We start from the raw sequence: 22,933 nt of genomic DNA, 5'->3' as shown, positions 1-22,933 counted from the left end.
AAACACCTTCAAAGGTGTCCAAAAGCTGACAAACTGCTCAGAAGACATAACTAACACATGGAAAAGTGACAAGTACATATAGTCATGCGAAAATAAAAGAGGTGGAGGAGTAAAAGGAGGGGGAGACACAGATATAGGCATGTCATGCCCTTCTAAAATCCAAGAAGTGAGAAGCCGACACGGCCAGTCCGCTCCTGCCCGTGCCACCTCCGTGTCGCCGGGTTTGTGCCAGAGCCGCGGTGAACCCTGACGGCCAGCCCCCCTCTCCCAATACTGGTGCCTGTCCGCTGGTGGGTCGAGCGAGCCCCCCTGTGGTGGAGGCAGCTCTAAGCTTTTTAATTTAAATTGTCTCTCTAATTTGAATGAATACACTTTAAATCCATTTACAAGGATCTATTGGAGGGCAAGTCTCATGCCAGCAGCCGCGGTAATTCCAGCTCCAGTAGCGTCCACTAAAGCTGCTGCAGTTAAAAAGCTTTTATAAGGATCGAGCTCGGCTGTCCACCGCAAGGCATCCTACTGCCAGTCCGAGCCCCTATGCCTTGGGGTGCCTCCTGATGCTCTTCACTAAGTATCCCATGGTCCCGAATCATTTCCTTTGAAAAAATTAAGTGTCTAAACTACAGGTGGTGTAGCTTGCTTAACAGCCGGGATAATCCGCTGACTAGCAGACACTGCTACTAGGCACAAAGTATTTCCTGGGCTAGATGCAGTTAAAAATTTGGAATTAGATACTCTCGTTGGATGCTGAGAAAGCATTCCATAGAGTCTCCTGGCACGCCATATATAATTCTCTTAAAAAGCTTGGGGTAGGGGTCTAGGGGACCCTTTTATAGCCAAAATCACGGCCCTGTATCGCAATACGTCACCTAGGCTGAAGATAAATGGAACTGTAGCACCCTGAGGGCTCGGCTGCTACAGACGTATTGCACCTCACCCAGAGGTGTGATATCTCACTCTCAGGTAAGGATGGAGTGTGGATCAGGACCCGACACCTGCATGCATTACACCACATTGCCGTGGGGCAGGGCGACCAATATGCCCCTGAGATGGGCACGACAGTCGCTGTCCCTGGCTGGAGTGGGGGGAGGGAACACTGAGGAAGGGGAACCCTGTAGTGCAGGAGCAGGGAGGAAGCAGTTCCTGGGTGCATTGAGAAGGGAGTATAAAAGGTGGGCACCATCTTAGTTCAGTGCAGAGAAGTCTGAGCAGAAGTGGCAGGGAGCAGGGGCTCTGCATGAGCTCTGCTCCGGAGGCGGGCCTAGTAACAGAGGCCCAGGCCTGGAAGAGGGAGAAGGAAGGAAGAGGAGCGGAGAAGGCTCCAGGAATGAGGAATGAAGGGATCCCAGGGGTGCGGACGGGCGAGTCGCCACCGCACGCCCGAATCCACCTGCGTGGAGGGGTCAGGCCAAAGGGGTAGACCGGTCCCCGAACTAGTGGAGGCAGGAAACGACCCTCAGCTAGAAACCGGAGGCTCTGACATTTTATGTGGCGCAGCCCCTCGCTACACCCGCTAGGAAGGCACCACATAGGGTCAGGGAAACTGGCGCCAAGTTTACCAAGAGGAGGCCCGAGGCAGCCGGACAGAAGTGTTGGTAAGAAAGGCCAGACAAAGGACACACAAAGGGGGTCCTGTGAAGTGCTCCAAAGTTATCTGGGAGTTGTCTGAGCCCCTCACCTGGTGAGCACAGTACGACGTGGGCAGCCGTTACCTGCAGACGTGGTCTGGATAATAAGAACTGTGAGTAAAGGCCCTGGACTGCATCACTGACTCCGTGTCGTTACTGCTGCTGCCCTGCACCATCACCCCCATCCTCCGCATACACTGCCCTGAGGCTATACTCCTCCCGTGGGGAGTTATGCTACGCTCTGCTGCACCCACAACACCAGCCTCAGCGGTCTGCCCTGGAGCGGCGGTTCACTCTGACCGCAATCCACGGGTGGCGTAGTCGGACATTTAAACATCAAAACCACATAAATAGTTCCGCCACTGGTTTGACCGCCCTGAGCCATGGAACCGGGTTGCCGCCACGGAGACTACAACCACCAGCATCCACCAAAAAGGGTCCGGCTCCGGGTGTCCCAAGGCCCAGGGGGCGCGTCAGAACATTTTCAGCACCTTTCACAATCACCAATGGGACAAGGCAGGGATGTCCTCTGTCCCCTCTCTTATACATCCTAGTGATGGAGCACCTGCTCTCATCAATTCGCCATAACCCCAATATTAGGTGGATTGAGGTGGGAGGCACCGAGTACAAGTGCTCTCTATTTGCTGATGATGTCCTAGTATATATCACTCAATCACATATATCCATCCCTGCTGTTATGGCTGAAATAGATCACTTTGTTACATGGTCAAATTTTAAAATCAATGCAGCGAAGTCTGAGGCCCTCGATGTCTCCCTCCCCAAATCCATATAGGATTCCATCCAGTCCAACTTTCCCTTTGCCTGTCCCTCACAGGGTATCAAATACTTAGGAATTCCTATTCATAGAGACCTCTCCCATCTATGTTATCTTAATTTTGGGCCCTTTATTGAACAACTCCATACAGACCACGGTTGGCAAGTTAGAACTGTAAGATTCACTACGTGAACCGCTGGTGTTTTGTGGAAAAGCACATGTACACTGCGTTCCAAATTATTATGCAAAAAGTGTTTAGGAGTGATAAGGGAAGAATTTGTTTGTTTGTCAGTTAAACTCATTGATGGTGATGTGTGTCAGGGCTCTTTATATCACTGTAAGCAATTGCAGACACCTGTGCTAATTAGTTTGGCAGGTGTGTCCAATGAAAGGCAAGACTACTTAAGAAGGCTCTCTCACATTATTAAGCAGCCTACATTTTCTGCCAAAATGGGAAAGAAAAAGGATGTGTCGGCTGCTGAGAAGCAACAAATTGTGGAGTGTTTAGGTCAAGGCATGACTACAATCAACATTGTGCGATGATCAGGATGAAGTGTCTTGGCAATCAAGAAGTATGTAGCTGATTCACAGTACACACGTGTGCGTGCTGATAAGGGCAAATTGAGGACTCTTTCCTACATGCAATTACGTCAGGTTGAAAGAGCAGCGGCAAAAAAGCCTTGTCATAGCAGCAGACAAGTTTTTGAAGCTGCTTGTGCCTCCAACGTCCCCCGAACAACAAGATGCAGGGTCCTTCAGAGGTTTGCAGCTGTGCATACGCCATCCTGTCGACCTCCTCTATCCACTTCACACAAGCAGAAACGGCTCCAGTGGGCCAAACATTACATGAAGACTGATTTCAAAACAGTTTTGTTCACGGATGAGTGCCGTGCAGCGCTCGATGGTCCAGATGGATGGAGTGGAGGATGGCTGGTTGATGGACACCCCACGCAAACACGGCTACAGCGCCAACAAGGAGGAGGTGGAGTAATGTTTTGGGCTGGAATCATGGGGAGAGAGATTGTCGGCCCCTTTAGGATCCCTGAAGGCGCTAAAGATGAACTCCATAATGTATGTGGATTTTCTCAAACAGCACTTCCTGCCATGGTTCAAGAAGAAGAACCGTGTATTTCACAGCAAGATCATTTTTCTGCATGATAATGCACCATCTCATGCTGCACATAAAACATCTGCATCTCTGGCTGATATGGGCATAAAAGGGGACAAACTTATGGTGTGACCCCCATGCTCCCCTGACCTCTACCCCATTCAGAACCTTTGGAGCATCATTAAAAGGAGTGTCTATGATGGCGGGAGGCAGTTCACATCTAAGCAACAGCTCTGGGAGGGTATTCTGTCCTCATGCAAAACAATTGAAGCAGAAACCATCCAAAACCTGACAAATTCAATGGACGAGAGAGTTCAGAAGCTCCTTTCGAACAAGGGGTCCTATGTGAAAATGTAACATCACCTAGAATAAAGTTTTGAGTTGAAAACTGTTTGATTTCAGTTTCTAACAACCTGCTAATGCTTATAATTTCAAAAATGACCATTTTTTTGGTCTTTATTAAAATGAAAAGGTTGATCGAAAAGTTTGGGGGATCTAAGAGTGTGGCAACCCAGTAGTCATGATTACTTCGAATTCTGACAATATGAGGGTCATGCTGCAGGTAGTGCAGCAAGAAGGCACTTATGTGTCTTGCGCATCTCGGAGCCCCAAAATTATTTTCCGGGCTAGATGCAGCTAAAAATTATTTTTAATTTTAAATCTGGTGAAGCTTATTATAGATGGCCTAATAGGATCAGTGCTGCACACTGCTACAAAGCCCAAATTATTTTCCAGTCAAGATACAGATAAACATGATTAGTAATTTGAAAGCTTAAAACGGTTGGTAGGGTGATTTTAACCAATCATCAAGGTTTTACTCTCCCCAGGATGACACAGGGGTAGAAAAGTCGTTTCGGATCCATGATTTGTTCATCTTTATGAACGTGAGTCTGTCTACATTATCAGTGGAGAGCCGCGTGCGCTTATCTGTCAGCACACCACCAGCAGCGCTGAACACACGTTCAGACAGAACGCTGGCTGCGGGGCATGACAAGATCTCCAAGGCGTAAGTGGCTAGCTCCGGCCATTTATCCAGATTGGAAGCCCAAAAAGAGCAAGGGTCCAGTGACACAGTCGTGGCTTCAATGTTTACTTGGAGATACTCCTGTACCATCGTCTCTAGGCGTTGACTATGTGTCAGACTTCTTGTCTCCTGTGGCCTTGCAAAGGATGGGCTAAAAAAGTGGTGAAATGATTCCGCAAAATTGATGTTACCAGCAGATACTGTGGTTCTGTTACGGTTTGAGTGCTGAACACTTGACGGTCCCACGGTTGGCAAGTTGGAACTGTGAGATTCACTACGTGCACCACTGGTATTTTGTGGAAAAGCACATGTGAGATTCTGCAACAGTCTCTGCTGATACTCCTGCATGCGTGCATCCCTTTCTATGGCAGGAATAATTTCTGCAAATTTACTTTTGTACCGGGGATCTAACAGTGTGGCAACCCAGTAGTCAGGATTATTTCTAATTCTCACAATTCGAGGGTCATGTTGCAGGTAGTGCAGCAAGAAGGCACTCATGTGTGTTGCGCATCCAGGAGCACCAAGTCCCTGTTGTGTTGGTGGCGAGGTAACAATCATGCTTCCTTCCTCTGTCCTCTCCCCCCAACCTCGCACAACAGAAATGTGATCAAGGTCTCCCTCATCTGATGAGTCTTCCATCAGTTCGTCCTCCACTCCTTCCTGGGCTCCTGCACCTTCCTCACTAGTTTGGCTGCTACCATGCGCCCTGGTAAAACCATCTCCCCCACCCTCACATGCCTGCCGCCTTGGTGCTGCCGACCGTCTGGACCTTGCAGATGTTAGCCCTTCCGCATACAACTCCTCCTCCTCTACTTCCTCCACCTCCTCTTGTGCCACCACCTGACTCCGAATTCTGTTTAACATGTGCTCCAGCATGTAAATCACCGGAATAGTCATGCTGATAATGGCATCGTCAGCACTAAACATCTTCGTCGCCATTTTAAAACTGTGCAGAAGGGTGCATAGGTCCCTGATCTGAGACCACTCCTCCAGCGTGATTTGCCCCACCTCTGAATCTCGTTGGCCCAGGTTATACGTCAGAACGTATTGCACCAGGGCTTGTCGGTGCTGCCACAGTCGCTGCAACATGTGCAGAGTTGAATTCCACCGGGTAGGCACATCGCATTTTAGCCGGTGAAGTGGCAGGCCCAACGACTTCTGTAGAGATGTAAGTCGCTGAGCTGCGGGATGCGAACGGCGAAAGTGAGCACACAGCGACCGTGCCCTCTGCAGAAGGCCATCTAGTCTGGGATAGTGGGCTAAAAATTGCTGGACAACCAGGTTCAACACGTGAGCCATACAAGGCACGTGTGTGACATTGCCCCGGCGAAGGGCCGCACCCAGGTTTGCAGCATTGTCGCACACGGCCTTCCCTGGTTTCAGGTCCAGTGGAGACAACCATTCATGAAATTGGTTCTCCAGAGCTGACCACAACTCCTCAGCTGTGTGACTCACATTTCCCAGACATTTCAATGTAAAAACCGCCTGATGACGTTGAGCCCTACTGCCAGCATAGTAAGGAGGTGTGCAGGATCCCTTCTGCGCAGTTAGAAAGCTTGTGGCATGACCAGACAGGCTTTGGGTGCAGGTGGAAGACCGAGAGGAGGTTGAGGAGGCAGAAGCAGTGGAGGAACTTTGACATAAAGAGGATTGACGCACAACTCGTGGGGACGGCAAGACTTGGACAGCAGCCCCTTGTCCTGCTGTCACCATAGTTACCCAGTGCCCAGTCAGCGACATGTAACGCCCCTGTCCATGCCTACTCGTCCAAGTGTCTGTGGTGAAATGCACCCTGTCACACACAGAGTTTCTCAAAGAAGCGGTGATGTTGTGTGCGACATGCTGGTGGAGCGCAGGCACACCTTTCTTTGAGAAGTAGTGCCGACTGGGCATCTGGTACTGGGGCACTGCGACGGACATAAGGTCTCGAAAATCCTCTGTGTCCACCAGGCGGAAAGGCAGCATTTCTGTAGCCAAGAGCTTGCAGATGGTGAAATTCAACCTCGTAGCTTTCTCATGGCTAGGAGGAAATGGTCTTTTACTTGTCCACATCTGAGGGACCGAGGGCTGGCTATTGTGCTTAGACGGGGTTGATAAGGGTGTCCCCGGCAAACTGCCGGTCTGTGAGGAAGATGCAGGCGGACATGTTAGGTTGCCTTGATCCAAAGGTGGTGCTATCGATGTCGGACAGCGCTCAACACCAGCTGGTGTTCCCACCTCCAAAGAAAATGATGACCTGCCAATCACGCTGGCTGTTGCGGGTAAAGAGGTGGCAGGTCTGCGCCCCAAAACAGGTGTGACTGCTGTCCCCCCAGTCACAGAGGATGAAGAGGCCGCGGATGCACAAGATATGGCAGACGGTGGTTGGCCCGGCCGGCTAGGCCGCATTGTAGCACACTGAGCTTCCCACTGCAACTTATGCTTCATGTCCATGTGCCGGTTCATGCATGAAGTACTCAAACTATGTATTTTTTGGCCTCTACTTAGCTTTTGCTGACAAATTTTACAGATAACACGAGTTGGGTCATCTTTATCGATCTGAAAAAATGCCCAGGCTATGCAAGGCTTAGCACCCATGCGACCTGAAGAGCCACCACGACTTGTGGTGAGAGGCAGAGTTTTGTTTGAGGATGCAGTTGTTGACGTGCTTCCAGTACTACGTCTCTGTCCAGGAAGGCGCAACCTGACCTCGTCGTCACTAGCATCTTCCTCCACCTCCTCTGCTGACCTTATCTCTTGGCTGACTGTGGGTTGACAGTAAGTGGGATCTCCAACCTCATCATCATCACCCTGTGTGTTATCACACCCGTCGTCCTCAGAGCCAACCTGTTCCTGCCCTGACAAAAAACTAAAGTTGTCGCTCCAATCAGGTATTTGAGTCTTATCATCGTCTTCCTCATTGTCTCCACCAACAGGAGTTACAGTTTGGGAATGAGGGTCTACATTATGGTCAGAACCTTCTGCGTCTGGTCCTGGATCCGACTCATAAAGATTCTGGGCATCAGTGCAGATCATTTCCTCGTCTGGATTCACAGAAGCGCTGGAGTCGACCTCTGATTCCCAGGCTATAGTATGAGTAAACAGCTCTGCAGACTCAACCATCTGTTCTACCTCATACTCAGACTGGCAGCTGGAGATTTGGGAGCTGTGAGGAAGCAAGTGCGATTTGGGTGACACCTTTGAGGACTGGAGTATTTGTGATGTTGAAGTTGATGTGGAGGAGAGAACACTTAAAGGAGCACTTGATATCCGTTGAAGCACCTGCTGTTTTTGTGCCTCATCTGGAATTTGTAGCGATTGGCGTGGCCGTAAGAAAGGGATCTTATCACATTGTCCGCTAAAAGAAGTAGACATTTTAGTTTGGCTGGAAGATGGTCTTTCTTCTGCAGATGTTACTGTTGCTTTAACACCTACCCCACGGACACAACCTTTTTTCCCCTTCCCAACACGCCTATTCCCCTTTCCACCAGCAGCAGGCCTTTTTCCACTCATTTTGGTGGTTAACTAATTCACAACTCTGGAGTTGTTTGCACAAAAAAACAATGGATGGTAACCGAGCAGAGCTGAGTGGCCAAACTGTGGTATTAGGCCAAAACTATTGGCTGGGTTAGATGCAGAAAAAAATTATATTCAATTTGCAACCTGATGGAGGTCAATATAGATGGACTAATACAACAAGTCCCACACACAGCTAGAAGCCCAATATTTTTTCAGAGGTAGATGCAGAAAAAAATATATTCAGTTTGCAACCTGATGGAGGTCAGTATAGATAGACTAATACAACAAGTCCCACACACAGCTAGAAGCCCAATATTTTTTCAGAGGTAGATGCAGAAAAAAATATATTCAGTTTGCAACCTGATGGAGGTCAGTATAGATGGATTAATAGAACAAGACCCACACACAGCTAGAAGCCCAATATTTTTTCAGAGCTAGATGCAGAAAAAAATTATATTCAGTTTGCAACCTGATGGAGGTCAGTATAGATGGATTAATAGAACAAGACCCACACACAGCTAGAAGCCCAATATTTTTTCAGAGCTAGATGCAGAAAAAAATTATATTCAGTTTGCAACCTGATGGAGGTCAGTATAGATGGACTAATACAACAAGTCCCACACCCAGCTAGAAGCCCAATATTTTTTCAGAGGTAGATGCAGAAAAAAATATATTCAGTTTGCAACCTGATGGAGGTCAGTATAGATGGACTAATACAACAAGTCCCACACCCAGCTAGAAGCCCAATATTTTTTCAGAGGTAGATGCAGAAAAAAATATATTCAGTTTGCAACCTGATGGAGGTCAGTATAGATGGACTAATACAACAAGTCCCACACCCAGCTAGAAGCCCAATATTTTTTCAGAGGTAGATGCAGAAAAAAATATATTCAGTTTGCAACCTGATGGAGGTCAGTATAGATGGATTAATAGAACAAGACCCACACACAGCTAGAAGCCCAATATTTTTTCAGAGCTAGATGCAGAAAAAAATTATATTCAGTTTGCAACCTGATGGAGGTCTGTATAGATGGACTAATAGAATGATGCTATGCCCAAAAGATTTTACTTCACTAGGTGCAGTAAAAAAATTGGTATTCTATACACAGGTGGTATATCTTGCAACACAGATAGGCTACTCCACTGACTAACACACTCTGCAATAGGCCAAAAAGGATTAGCTTTGCTAGATTCAGCCAAATGCTGTGAAAAAAACTTGCACAGCACTGGCACAGACCTGCCTGGCAAAAACTGATAGGAACTGATGTAACCTAGTCCTGAAAAGGACTCCAATTACAATTAGTCTTTACTCCCACAATCTATCTATTTAAGAGCACAGACCTGCCTGATAAAAGTCGTAGGAAATGCTGTAACCTAGTCCTTAAAAGGACTGCAATCACAACTATTCCCTACTCCCAAGCTATCTGTATATTTGTGCGAAAATTGGCTTGAAATTAACAAGGTATAGCGCACACAGCAACAGCGGTGCCGTCTAACACGCAGCTGCAGCAGTGAGAAAATGGTGGCGACGGGGAAAATGGCTTGGTCTTATAGGGCAAGGACATGTGACATACACTGCCAATCACACATGCCCTTGCTTGTGTGAAAAAAAGCACTTCGCTCCGTGTGTGCGCTGCTGATAGGCTGACAGATTGCACCTCCCCACTGCAAATGCAGGAAAGAGAAAAAAAAATGGAGATCTTCATTGTTCCTGCAGAGATCCATCCCCTGCCCCTCCCCCCACCCCGCTGTACACTCAAACTGCGTATTAACATTAATTTTCATCATTACTGAGAAAAAATCCAGTTATGATTTTGGTGCACGAACAGTTATCGAACATAACCTCGAACAGCCGAATTTTTCTCAAATTGTTCGTGTTCGCCGAACGGCTCGAACACCGCCCAAAACAGCTCGAATTTGAGATTGGCGAACAGTTCGAGTAGAACAACGCTCATCTCTACTCAAGACATCAGCCAGAAAGTTAAAGTTTGGGTGGAAATGGGTCTTCCAAACGGACAATGACCAGAAGCATACTGCCAAAATTGTAACAAAGTGGCTTATGGATAGCAAAGTCAATGTTTTGGAGTGGCCATCACAAAGCCCTGATCTCAATACTATTGAAAATGTATGGGCAAAGCTGAAAAGACAGGTGCGAGCAAGGCGACCTACAAACCTGGATCAGTTACACCAGTTTTATAAGGAGGAATGAGCCCAAATTCCGACCAACTATTGTGAGAAGTTTCTGGAAGAAGATCTCAAATGTTTCACCCAAGTCATTCAGTGTAAGGGCAATGGTACCAAATACTAATGAAATGTATGGAAACTTGACTTTGCAGTAAGTAATAAAAATGACTTAACACATTCTCTCTCTCTCATTATTCTGGCATTTGGCAAATATTAAAAATGATGGTAATCCTAATTGTCCTAAAACGGGAAAGGTTTATTCTGATTTCCTGTCAGATATTAGGAAAAACATCATATGTGTATTTTTATATAGTGTATGTAATCTTCTGGTTTCAACTGTATATACTGTGAGCAAATATTGAGGAAAAGTATTGTGATAACAGGAAGAGAAGTGAGCAGAATCCTGCTCCATGTGAGGTGTCAGCATTATTTATGTGCCACACACTGCAGCAGTCAGAGCCTCCTCCACAACATGTGTGCTCCTCTCTGAAGCCCCTGCACATATGGGTGGGTGCAGCCTGTGGGTGGAGAGCTGTTTGCTATAAGGAGCTGTCCACCATCTCTGGTGCTGATTCTCCTCCAGCACTGTCAGCAGCAGCAGCAGATCTCCCTGCCTGTGGATGTGTCTCCCCTCCAGGAGTCTGTGCCAGGGATGTGTGCAGCTCAGGTAGCTGCTGGATGATGCTGAGGTACCAGGCTTGGTCTGAGCAGCCACAACACACAGATCTGGGGATCATAATATACAGAAACTCCAGCATTTCCAGCCAGTGATGATGGATTCGGATGTAAAAGTGTTCTGGGCTTTTCTGTGCCTGCTGCCTCCTCTGTGTCACCTGGGATCAACAGCTGCAAACTGTAAGTAAGGCAGAGACTTGGGGGTGAATGAGGGTCTGCTGAGCAGGGGGGGAGAGACATGGGTGATGGAATAATGGGAGTGAGGGTCTGCAGAGCAGGGGGGAAAGTAAGTGACATTGATGATGGAATAATGGGAGTGAGGGTCTGCAGATCAGGGGGGAAGTAAGTGACATGGATGATGGAATAATAAGAGTGAGGGTCTGCAGATCAGGGGAAAGTAAGTGACATGAATGATGGAATAACGGGAGTGAGGGTCTGCAGATCAGGGGAAAGTAAGTGACATGGATGATGGAATAATGGGAGTGGGGGTCTTCAGAGCAGGGGGGGAGAGACATGGGTGATGGAATAATGGGAGTGAGGGTCTGCAGAGCAGGGGGGAGAGACATGGGTGATGGAATAATGGGAGTGAGGGTCTGCAGAGCAGGGGGAAAGTAAGTGACATGAATGATGGAATAATGGGAGTGAGGGTCTGCAGATCAGGGGAAAGTAAGTGACATGAATGATGGAATAATGGGAGTGAGGGTCTGCAGATCAGGGGAAAGTAAGTGACATGAATGATGGAATAACGGGAGTGAGGGTCTGCAGATCAGGGGAAAGTAAGTGACATGGATGATGGAATAATGGGAGTGGGGGTCTTCAGAGCAGGGGGGGAGAGACATGGGTGATGGAATAATGGGAGTGAGGGTCTGCAGAGCAGGGGGGAGAGACATGGGTGATGGAATAATGGGAGTGAGGGTCTGCAGAGCAGGGGGAAAGTAAGTGACATGGATGATGGAATAATAGGAGTGAGGGTCTGCAGAGCAGGGGGGAAAGTAAGTGACATGGATGATGGAATAATAGGAGTGAGGGTCTCCAGATCAGGGGAAAGTAAGTGACATGGATGATGGAATGACGGGAGTGAGGGTCTGCAGATCAGGGGAAAGTAAGTGACATGGATGATGGAATAATGGGAGTGGGGGTCTTCAGAGCAGTGGGAAAGTAAGTGACATGGATGATGGAATAATGGGAGTGGGGGTCTTCAGAGCAGGGGGAAAGTAAGTGACATGGATGATGGAATAATGGGAGTGGGGGTCTGCAGAGCAGGGGGGAAAGTAAGTGACATGGATGATGGAATAATGGGAGTGGGGGTCTGCAGAGCAGGGGGAAAGTAAATGTCATGGATGATAGAATAAAAGGGGAATATTCGGGTGGGATCTTCATGTGGAAGAACTGAGTGTCACATACTGTAGCGGAGTACACAGCCATCTGCAGCTCCACATGAAATATGGTTATTCTCCATGTAGCCAAGTATATCATTTCATATATCTGGAGCACAGACTTGCCCCAGTCTCAGTATTGCTGTACAGTGTGTGCATATACCTGGAGCACAGACTTGCCCTAATCTCAGCGTTGCTGTACAGTGTGTGCATATATTTGGAGCACAGACTTGCCCCAGTCTCAGCATTGCTGTACAGTGTGTGCATATATCTGGAGCACAGACTTGCCCCAGTCTCAGTATTGCTGTACAGTGTGTGCATATATCTGGAGCACAGACTTGCCCCAGTCTCAGTATTGCTGTACAGTGTGTGCATATATCTGGAGCACAGACTTGCCCCAGTCTCAGTATTGCTGTACAGTGTGTGCATATACCTGGAGCACAGACTTGCCCTAATCTCAGCGTTGCTGTACAGTGTGTGCATATATTGGTAGCACAGACTTGCCCTAGTCTCAGTATTACTGTACAGTGTGTTCATATATCTGGAGCACAGACTTGCCCCAGTCTCAGTATTGCTGTACAGTGTGTGCATATATCTGGAGCACAGACTTGCCCCAGTCTCAGTATTGCTGTACAGTGTGTGCATATATCTGGAGCACAGACTTGCCCCAGTCTCAGCATTGCTGTACAGTGTGTGCATATATTGGTAGCACAGACTTGCCCTAGTCTCAGTATTGCTGTACAGTGTGTGCATATATCTGGAGCACAGACTTGCCCTTGTCTCAGTATTGCTGTACAGTGTGTGCATATATCTGGAGCACAGACTTGCCCCAGTCTCAGTATTGCTGTACAGTGTGTGCATATACCTGGAGCACAGACTTGCCCTAATCTCAGCGTTGCTGTACAGTGTGTGCATATATTGGTAGCACAGACTTGCCCTAGTCTCAGTATTGCTGTACAGTGTGTGCATATACCTGGAGCACAGACTTGCCCTAATCTCAGCGTTGCTGTACAGTGTGTGCATATATTTGGAGCACAGACTTGCCCCAGTCTCAGCATTGCTGTACAGTGTGTGCATATATCTGGAGCACAGACTTGCCCTAGTCTCAGTATTGCTGTACAGTGTGTGCATATAACTGGAGCACAGACTTGCCCTAGTCTCAGTATTGCTGTACAGTGTGTGCATATATCTGGAGCACAGACTTGCCCCAGTCTCAGCATTGCTGTACAGTGTGTGCATATATCTGGAGCAAAGACTTGCCCCAGTCTCAGCATTGCTGTACAGTGTGTGCATATACCTGGAGCACAGACTTGCCCCAGTCTCAGTATTGCTGTACAGTGTGTGCATATAACTGGAGCACAGACTTGCCCTAGTCTCAGTATTGCTGTACAGTGTGTGCATATACCTGGAGCACAGACTTGCCCCAGTCTCAGTATTGCTGTACAGTGTGTGCATATACCTGAAGCATAGACTTGCCCCAGTCTCAGCATTGCTGTACAGTGTGTGCATATACCTGGAGCACAGACTTGCCCTAGTCTCAGTATTGCTGTACAGTGTGTGCATATATTGGGAGCACAGACTTGCCCTAGTCTCAGTATTGCTGTACAGTGTGTGCATATATTGGTAGCACAGACTTGCCCTATTCTCAGTATTGCTGTACAGTGTGTGCATATATCTGGAGCACAGACTTGCCCCAGTCTCAGCATTGCTGTACAGTGTGTGCATATATCTGGAGCACAGACTTGCCCCAGTCTCAGTATTGCTGTACAGTGTGTGCATATATCTGGAGCACAGACTTGCCCCAGTCTCAGTATTGCTGTACAGTGTGTGCATATATCTGGAGCACAGACTTGCCCCAGTCTCAGCATTGCTGTACAGTGTGTGCATATAACTGGAGCACAGACTTGCCCTAGTCTCAGTATTTCTGTACAGTGTGTGCATATATCTGGAGCACAGACTTGCCCCAGTCTCAGCATTGCTGTACAGTGTGTGCATATATCTGGAGCACAGACTTGCCCCAGTCTCAGTATTGCTGTACAGTGTGTGCATATACCTGGAGCACAGACTTGCCCCAGTCTCAGTATTGCTGTACAGTGTGTGCATATAACTGGAGCACAGACTTGCCCTAGTCTCAGTATTGCTGTACAGTGTGTGCATATACCTGGAGCACAGACTTGCCCCAGTCTCAGTATTGCTGTACAGTGTGTGCATATATCTGGAGCACAGACTTTCCCCAGTCTCAGCATTTCTGTACAGTGTGTGCATATACCTGGAGCACAGACTTGCCCCAGTCTCAGCATTGATGTACAGTGTGTGCATATATTGGTAGCACAGACTTGCCCTAGTCTCAGCATTGCTGTACAGTGTGTGCATATATCTGGAGCACAGACTTGCCCTAGTCTCAGCATTGCTGCACAGTGTGTGCATATACCTGGAGCACAGACTTGCCCCAGTCTCAGCATTGATGTACAGTGTGTGCATATATTGGTAGCACAGACTTGCCCCAGTCTCAGCATTGCTGTACAGTGTGTGCATATATCTGGAGCACAGACTTGCCCTAGTCTCAGCATTGCTGCACAGTGTGTGGGGATATGGATGATCATAGCAGGTATGTTACTCTGTGACCATCTGTATCTCAGCCCTGACCCTAGAATTGGCTCAGTTTCCCATCATCCAGTTGCCTTCTCTCTTGCAGACATTACAGATGCAGTCTGAGTCAAGAGAGTTTGTCATTCCAACAATTTAAAGGGGATCTGTTAGCAGGTTTCACTATGTAATCCGAGAGCAGAACGGGGTAGAGGCAGAGATCCTGATTCCAGTGATGTATCGCTTAGTTTACTGGGTGCAGCAGTTGTGATACAATCAGAGTTTTTAGATGTAACATGAAGCAGAGCTCAGAAAGCTAACCCCGACCACACCAGGCTCTCTGTGCACATTGTATATTGACAGTAAGCTGCTGATCAGTGCTGCGGACTTGGTTGGACTAGGAGGCACGTGAGCAGCTAGTCCGGAAGTAATAAAAACACTTTATATGCTGCTGATAAATCACTTATTGTATTGAAACAACAGCACTCAGCCTTATAAGTGACACATCCCTGAAATCAGGGTCTCAGCCCCTACATCATGCTGACAGATTCCCTTTAACGCTTCTTGGCAGCTCTTATGGGGTGTTGGAGATGCAATGTTCATTATTTTTCCAATGCCAGGCTGCTGCAAAGTAGTAACATCATAATGGTGAGATATCCCTGGTGGTTACGTAATCAATGTATGTAAGGCGCTGCGGAATATGTTGGTGCTATACAAGCGAGAATAATAAATGATTAAAATAATGGAGGCTTTACAGCTGTCAGGAGACGTCACCGTATAGATGCTTCAGTGGATGCCAGAACGGATGCGACTCCCGGGCTGCAGCCGGACTCTGCGCTGGGAAATGTACAAGTTGTGAGCATCAGGGACTTTATTCCCTCCCTGCCCTCATGTGTTTGTACTGCGGCCTGAGCACTAGAGGGCAGTGCTGCTCTTTTACAAGATCATCTACTATTCAGCAAACCGCAAGAAGAGATGACACATTGGATAAAGGATCCGCAGCGGAGAGGAAACAGGAGAAGTTTTATATTTTCTGTCGGGACAAAGCAAAGAGTAACAGCGGGCTGTAAACTACTACAGGGGTTGTGTTCATATGAAAATGTGCCCAGAAATAATAATAAAAAAATTACACACTTACCTACCAGATCCCTGTCCCTCATCTGGACGTCTACCAGTGTCCTCCATGGATCTCATTCGTTTTTCTTCTGGTAGGGAACATCAGATGACCGATGCAGCCAATCACTGGCCACTGATTATCTGCAGAGGTCACGTTCTGCCTATTCCTGCGAACCACACCAATAACATTGATAGACTCTACAGACTCTTTGTTTCTCTGCTCATGAAGCTTTGATGTGGTCTTTGGTCATAAATCAGCTTAGATCAGGTCAGTTAAAGACTAATAAAAAGTTACAAACTCTCCTAGATGACTATCAGAACAAGCTCACTGACAGATTCTCAGATGACTCATTCTGCAGCCAGTAATACAGTGCAACACAGAAGCTATGAAAGGCAAACGGTGTGAAATGTGGAATGAAATCCAACTGCAAAAATGATTTGTACCCCAATACATGCATATAAGTATGTCATTTTTCATATATATATATATATATATATATATATATATATATATGTATATCCCTAAACATGGACAACTTCTTTAAGTAAGTGCAGCCCTATGTAAAACCTCATATACCGTGCTGAGATCTCGCCATAAGCTATATCCATCCAGTGATTATCTGCATCCACAGGTCTGAATTCTATAAAGGATCAGGACTTTTACCAGTATTATATTATTAGTATTATTATTTGTATTATTATATACACAATGCTCTTATATTTTGATTGCTGACCCTAATAATATATGATGATCCAGATATTCGAGAATAAGAGACATTTGAAACATGACACATGCAAAAGGATGATTATTAGCGTATATTTAAGGAGCTTGTTCCTAATATTCTTCATCAGGACACATTTCTATATATTGATAATTTATAGCTCCCATCATCTATTGCAACGCACAGTTTTGCAAAAATCATGATCCTGCTCTCTCTACCAGCGAGCAATATACAGTATATATATATCCCTGTATACACACTGCCCCCTAGTGGTGGAAGAATCTCTGCTTGTGTATACAGGAGAATGGAGGATGGAAGTTCTGTACTAAATAGATGGAGCAGCGATTCCTCATGATGTGTATTAGGAATCCTGACATCCACTGCAATCAAATGCTCAGTACTACCACATCTATGCAAAAGAGAACGAAGCTAATATCTGGGATCGTGAACCTATCATCTGACCTGTAAAGCCTCATTCAGACATCTCTAATATGGTAAAAAATGGACCGATTTCCATCCGATTGCTGAATCAGATTTTCATCAGTGTTTGGTTCGTTTTTTCTCATTTGCAAGCAAAAATGATGAAGGTTTCTCAAGCTTCTCCTAGCTAACAGTGAAAAACGGACTAGGATGCAACTAGCATGCCTTCAGTGAGCTAAGTTCACGGAATCATAGACGTGTAGCAAAATTTGACAAATGAACAGCCCCATAGACTATAAAGGGCATATGTTCTAGCTGTGAAAAATTCGGACAAAACGTGGACATTAAACCCAGATGTGTGAATGAGGCTTAAAAAGTAGTTCTTTTATTTATTTATTTCATAAGTTAATAGTTCACCTGAAAATAAGCAACTTTTTAATATATCTTATCAGAGAAATCTGCTTCTTCCTCCTCCTGGACTGATTATTCGTTCCCAATTCATGGGTAATATATGAATTTGGTGAAATCAGATTTTCCCATAGCTAAGATAAGGTTTGACAGTTGGTGCTTTTAAAGTTCTATGGAGCAGGAGGAGCTAGAGGCAGTACCGACATTCTGCTGCAAGTTCTCCTGAAATGACAGTACGGTTCTGATGAAGTTGCCACCGTTAGTGGAAGATAAGTAGTTTTCTGCCTTGTGCTATAGTTTTGAATTTCTCTGAGAGAAGTGCTGCGTGAAGCCATGAGCTAAGGACTTTCTCATATCAGAATGGATCAGCAGGCGGAGGTAACACGTGGCATTGGGTGAGAAATAAAGTGTGGGGACAGCAAGGTTACAGACAGATAGCATCCGAGGTCCGGCAACAAGACAACTCGTTCCCTGTAATATTCCAGGTTTCGCTTGAGTTCTCTGGGGCTCTATAGCCACTATAAAAGCCCAAGCTGGAGATGCTGCTGCTATATTGTGTGGAATGTGGATAGGACAGCACCCCAGTCAGAAAGACAAAGTACGCAGAATACAGGTAGATAATGTGTGAGGAGAAGAGAATCAATAGATTTAATTACAAGATATTGATAAGGAGAGACATAGGAATCACTGACATTTTGTTTAGCAGAGAGCAGTTGCTGCAGTTCATAATCACACTGTATCTGTGGCTGTGACGTAATTAATCTACTCTGTGTCCAAGGGAATTGACGGTTTAGCATAGCAGCCAGTTGTTTGTACCTGTGCAGTGCTTGCGAGTACCCCATATGTATTGATGTGACTTGGACATTACTAAGACTGTGTGTCACGTGTGTGTTTGAGAAGTGACAGACCGTCGCCCTGCAGTTGGTTGCAGGAGATCACTTTGTTTGGCATTACATACACCTTCTTAGCTGTCTCACTCTGGGACCCATCAGCTATCTACCTCCTGCTCTAATTGACAATCAGGCCTGGGTGTTTAAATACTTCCTGGTTGCTACACAGAGGTGCTGGTGATATTCACATGACCCCTTGTGAAGGCTTGGAGCAAGTGCAGTTCTTACTTCCTCTCTGGAGCTAAGAAGACATGTGGGCCATCTCTCTGAAGTTGACTCAAGCTAAGCTACTTCCCTCGTGTTTGTCTCCCCTTGCTGTCTTTAGTTGTCAGTGGGGATCGACTAGCTCTCACCCCCCCCTTTCCTATCCAGGGCCAAGCGCTAGGGAAATACATGGATAGGTTCCTGTGCTGCGATTGGTGAGGAACTAATATAGGGATGGTAGGGGTAGACAGGGTGATTGCAGATCAGCCTAGGAGGTCTCCACTTCCCCCTTTCCCTAGTGTCTGGGCTCCTTTCCCCTCATCCCTTCATGTCGCACTTTGTCTTTCCTACACTGTGTGTGACACTGTGTTTTCATTAAACAGAATCTGTCAACAAATTGTTACTATGTAATCTGAAGACAGCATGAGCTAGGGGTAAAAATGCAGATTTCAAAGATGTGTCACATGTCAGGCTGTGTGCTGTTGTTTACGTACAATGAAGGTTTCATCACCTGGTGATTATCATGGCCAGGACTACAGGCCCTCCTGTGATGAGCAGCTCACTGTTTATAGACACTGTACACAGAAAGCTGTGGTGTGGGGCGGGGTTAGCTTCCTCAGCTCTGCTGCATTTATAATTCTAAGAATTCTGATTGTGTCAGAACTTCTGCACCCAGTAAACCAAAATGATACATCATTGGATTCAGGGTCTCACTGCCTACATTACACTGCTCTCAGATGAGGTAGCAAAAACCTGCTGACAGATTCCATTTACAGAGCTTGACATGAGCAGAATACCAGACCTGGGAGACCTCAGAGTGTCACACACTTAATTTGAGAACATTTGGTAACTTTGGAGCACTTTCGATTCTTTCAAATTGATTTGGTCCGAATTGAATTTTTTTCATCCAATTCAGATGATTTGAACCCGAAACAAATTTGGAGAATTTACTCCTCTCCAACTTTAGGCAAAGGTGGCCTCAATGAAATAGTGAAATGAGGAAAGTAGTAAAACTCGGCTCACAGCTGTTATTACTAATCCTGAAATGTATTCACATCCAAGAGAAAGTCTTGTTGAAATAAATCTTTAACATTTTACTACAGAAATAAATTATTGCATAAAGAACAAATGTAAGTCTCAGAGTTCCATACGGAAAATACTATTTAAAGAGGACCTGTCACCAGGGAAAAAGTGACCTTGCTTTAATTTTATTCCCTCTGTTCCTGTGAGTATTCAATTTTTATTTCTTTATATGGTTTTGGTTATATTTTGTGCTAATTTTCATGATTTTTACCCATGGGGTGTGGCTTTCAGGATCCTCTGGGGCGTGGCTTTCAGGATCCTCTGGGGCGTGTCTCTAGGCTGCACTCCATCACCATTAAGCCACACCCCCTTAAAGAGACCATAATAAAAAGCACTAAGTAAAAAGGGCCATATCTCTGGAACCGTACGGCGGATTTTATTAAAGAAAAAAATGGAATACTCAGGGGAGCAGTTAGAAGAAAATAAGATCAAAAACTGGCCACTTTTGACCCAGTGTCAGATCCTCTTTAAATGCTATCTTAAGATATCTCTAAGGCTCATATTTTTTTTATTAATCCCACTGGCTGCAGCTAATCACTTAATAACCCAGGAGCCATTCTTTACAATGCAATACATTATATTATCATGTACCAGTGATTTATCAGGACTGATCCTGACTTGGATGCAGTGAATAAATAAGTGTATACGTTGCAGATGGGAGGTTGATCTTTTCTCCTGGTGACAGCGTAAAAGATTAAGTGTCAGATGATATCTCTCAATATTGAGTCATCTCTAAGTTTTCGCTGCAGGATATTCTATCTCGCATCTGGATTTCTAAAAATTGTAAGACACACACCTCTCAATAATACAAAGGAGGCTCGAGACTAAACTGAGGCGCTGTCGTGTCAGCCTGTTCCACCGCGCAGGAGCTTTAATTATAGAATAACTCGATTTTGTGTGTTCTAGCAGCCGCCGATGTGCAGAAACTCATTCTTCTTCTGCAAGAAGTGCGGCCGCTGTCACTTTACAGGCAAGATTGTGTCAGGTAGATACAATTACTCAGAAGAAAACCTTGGTAAATCTTCACAATTGTTAAATCCCCGATGTAAGGAAGGTTTTAAATATTTTAAAGAGGACTTTTCTTTTTTTTTTTCCACTGATTTTGGAGCAGTTTTCCTTTTTTTTTGAGCTCCTCTATTCCAAAGTTATACCCCCTGGTAATAATGTTGCAAATGTTCTCTTCAACCAACTGGAAGGACTTTTCTGTGGGCATTTGCTTTATATATCCTCTGATATCGACCAATCAAATTCATGGCCACGCCCACAGAGAAGTTCTGTGGTATACGCCCGGTTGGTTGAAGGGAAATTGTGCACCATTATTACCGGGGGGTATAACTTTGGAACGGAGGGGCACAGAAGAAAAAGGAAAACTGTTCCAGAATCAGTGGAATAGCAGCAATTGGAGGAGGCACTCAAATTAAATTAAAAAAAAAAAAATCCAGTAAAAGACATCTTTAAAGGGAATCTGTCAGCACACATCTCACTATGATGAGGAGGGGGGTTAAAACAGTAAAACACCTTTTCCTGGGAGATCATGCAGCAAGTTCTTTAATATATTGCTTTCCATTGGGCACTGTCCCTTTCAGGCCATACAAGTACCAAGTGTAACCGATAGAAGCTCAAGCACAAACTGAACTTAAAGAGGATCAGTCATTAGATTTTTTTGTCATACAAACTAAATATAATAATACATTTTACGAGGGATGGGGGCCGTTATACTTACTTTGAAAATCCATATCATTTTTGTATAATAATGATATTAAAATGAACATTTTTATGGGTCTGGATAAAACTGGACCTTATAAAATGTTCAGTTTAAGATCAGGCAAGTAAGCATTCAAAAAAGGATAATATATAGCCACCCTTACTTGTATTTACTAAGTAAGTACACCACCCTCATCAGGACTAAGAGATCTGTTTACTAATGCATGCAGTTTAGGTTGTGTACTCTGATGACAGATCCCTTTTAATGCCTTGTGGTTGGAGATGGCATCACCAGAACTAAGCTTAAACCATTAGATGTAATAAACATTGATAATTCTTATTGGATGACAGCAAGCAGAGATCTTAAAAAGCGTGATGGGTTTTTATCTGGTAGTCACCGGTAAGGATAGAGAACCTCACATGCATATTTGTCTCATTATGTAATTGTCTCATTATTGATCATGGTAAATCCAGACATGATTGTCTGACATTTGCTGACAAAGGTCACAGATCATTATGAAGGCCAATTATCCTAGATGAATAATTATGAGGCTTTGACATCCAACGACTTTGTAGATTCGTGCATGCTCCTGGGCTTCATTATCTTCCGAGCTGCTCCTCCGGGAGCTCTCATTAGAGAAGATATAAGAATCTCTTTATTGGAAACAATTATTATTACTCCAATTATTGCTGCTTGTATTTTTCTTTTACTTGTCATTCAAGTCGAAGTTGCTGATTGGTGACACTATCGCATGGACTGTCCATCGCCTCCATGGTCTGCGACAGAAACAAGCATTCCTCACATGTATTAAAGCTGTCAAACAGTCGCAAATCATGCACACAGGAGTGATTCAAACATATCCCCAGTACGCTGAAGGTACTCGGCACTCGCCCGAGCATACTCGCCGAAAGGGTTAACCGAACATACTCGCTCATCATTAATCACCTTCAATTTAGACAATTTTTACCCATTTGGCTCAGGTATTCACAGTTTAAGCACTAGTGTACCTTTACAGACTGATAAAATCTGATCTGTTTTTTGAGCCTGAATTTGCACCCTCACAATACCACTAAATACTCCTGATTCTTCACTGTTGTCCTAGTACGACTTTGACTATATCCTATAACAGGGGTCCCCAACCTGTAGCTCTGGAGCCACATGTGGTTCATGGTCCCATGAATTGTGGCTCGCGGCTGTCTGCCAGCTTGGTGGCGTGGTACCTCCTGGTCTACCAAACAGGTATGAGGAGAACATCTCAAAATGGTGAATTTTGTGAGTAGCCCAACACAGAAGAGCAGATCTGGATGCTTATATTCTGATCTTAGGGGTTTAGAGATAATTTAAGTATGGTAAGCTGGAGATAAGATGATACTCTCTGTCAGAGGAGGTGCTTGAAGCTGGATATGACAAGTGTGGTGGGAGCGATTGTTGGGAGAATACTGAATGGGGGCTATTGTGAAAACCTCTGGATCTCAGTGTACTGCTTTGGCGCGATGTCTGTGAAAAATCTTTGGTTATCATTATACCCGTA

At 45.5% G+C, this 22,933-nt stretch overlaps 1 protein-coding gene across 1 annotated transcript in view; it reads left to right on the top strand.

Moving 5' to 3' along the window:
- Window positions 1-10,725: 10,725 nt before the first annotated feature.
- The window catches only part of LOC141153876 (contactin-associated protein-like 5), a 536,901-nt gene continuing 524,693 nt past the window's right edge, over window positions 10,726-22,933 (top strand). The window contains exon 1 of the mRNA XM_073639117.1: window positions 10,726-11,072. Within this exon, the coding sequence (XP_073495218.1) occupies window positions 10,988-11,072 (85 nt within the window). The 5' untranslated portion in view covers window positions 10,726-10,987. The remainder of the gene's footprint in view (window positions 11,073-22,933) is intronic.

Source organism: Phyllobates terribilis, unplaced genomic scaffold, assembly GCF_046119375.1.
Source record: "Phyllobates terribilis strain yellow unplaced genomic scaffold, ASM4611937v1 Scaffold_7__3_contigs__length_470593459, whole genome shotgun sequence".
NCBI classification, from domain to species: domain Eukaryota; kingdom Metazoa; phylum Chordata; class Amphibia; order Anura; family Dendrobatidae; genus Phyllobates; species Phyllobates terribilis.
This window is presented reverse-complemented; position numbering and strand designations above follow the sequence as displayed.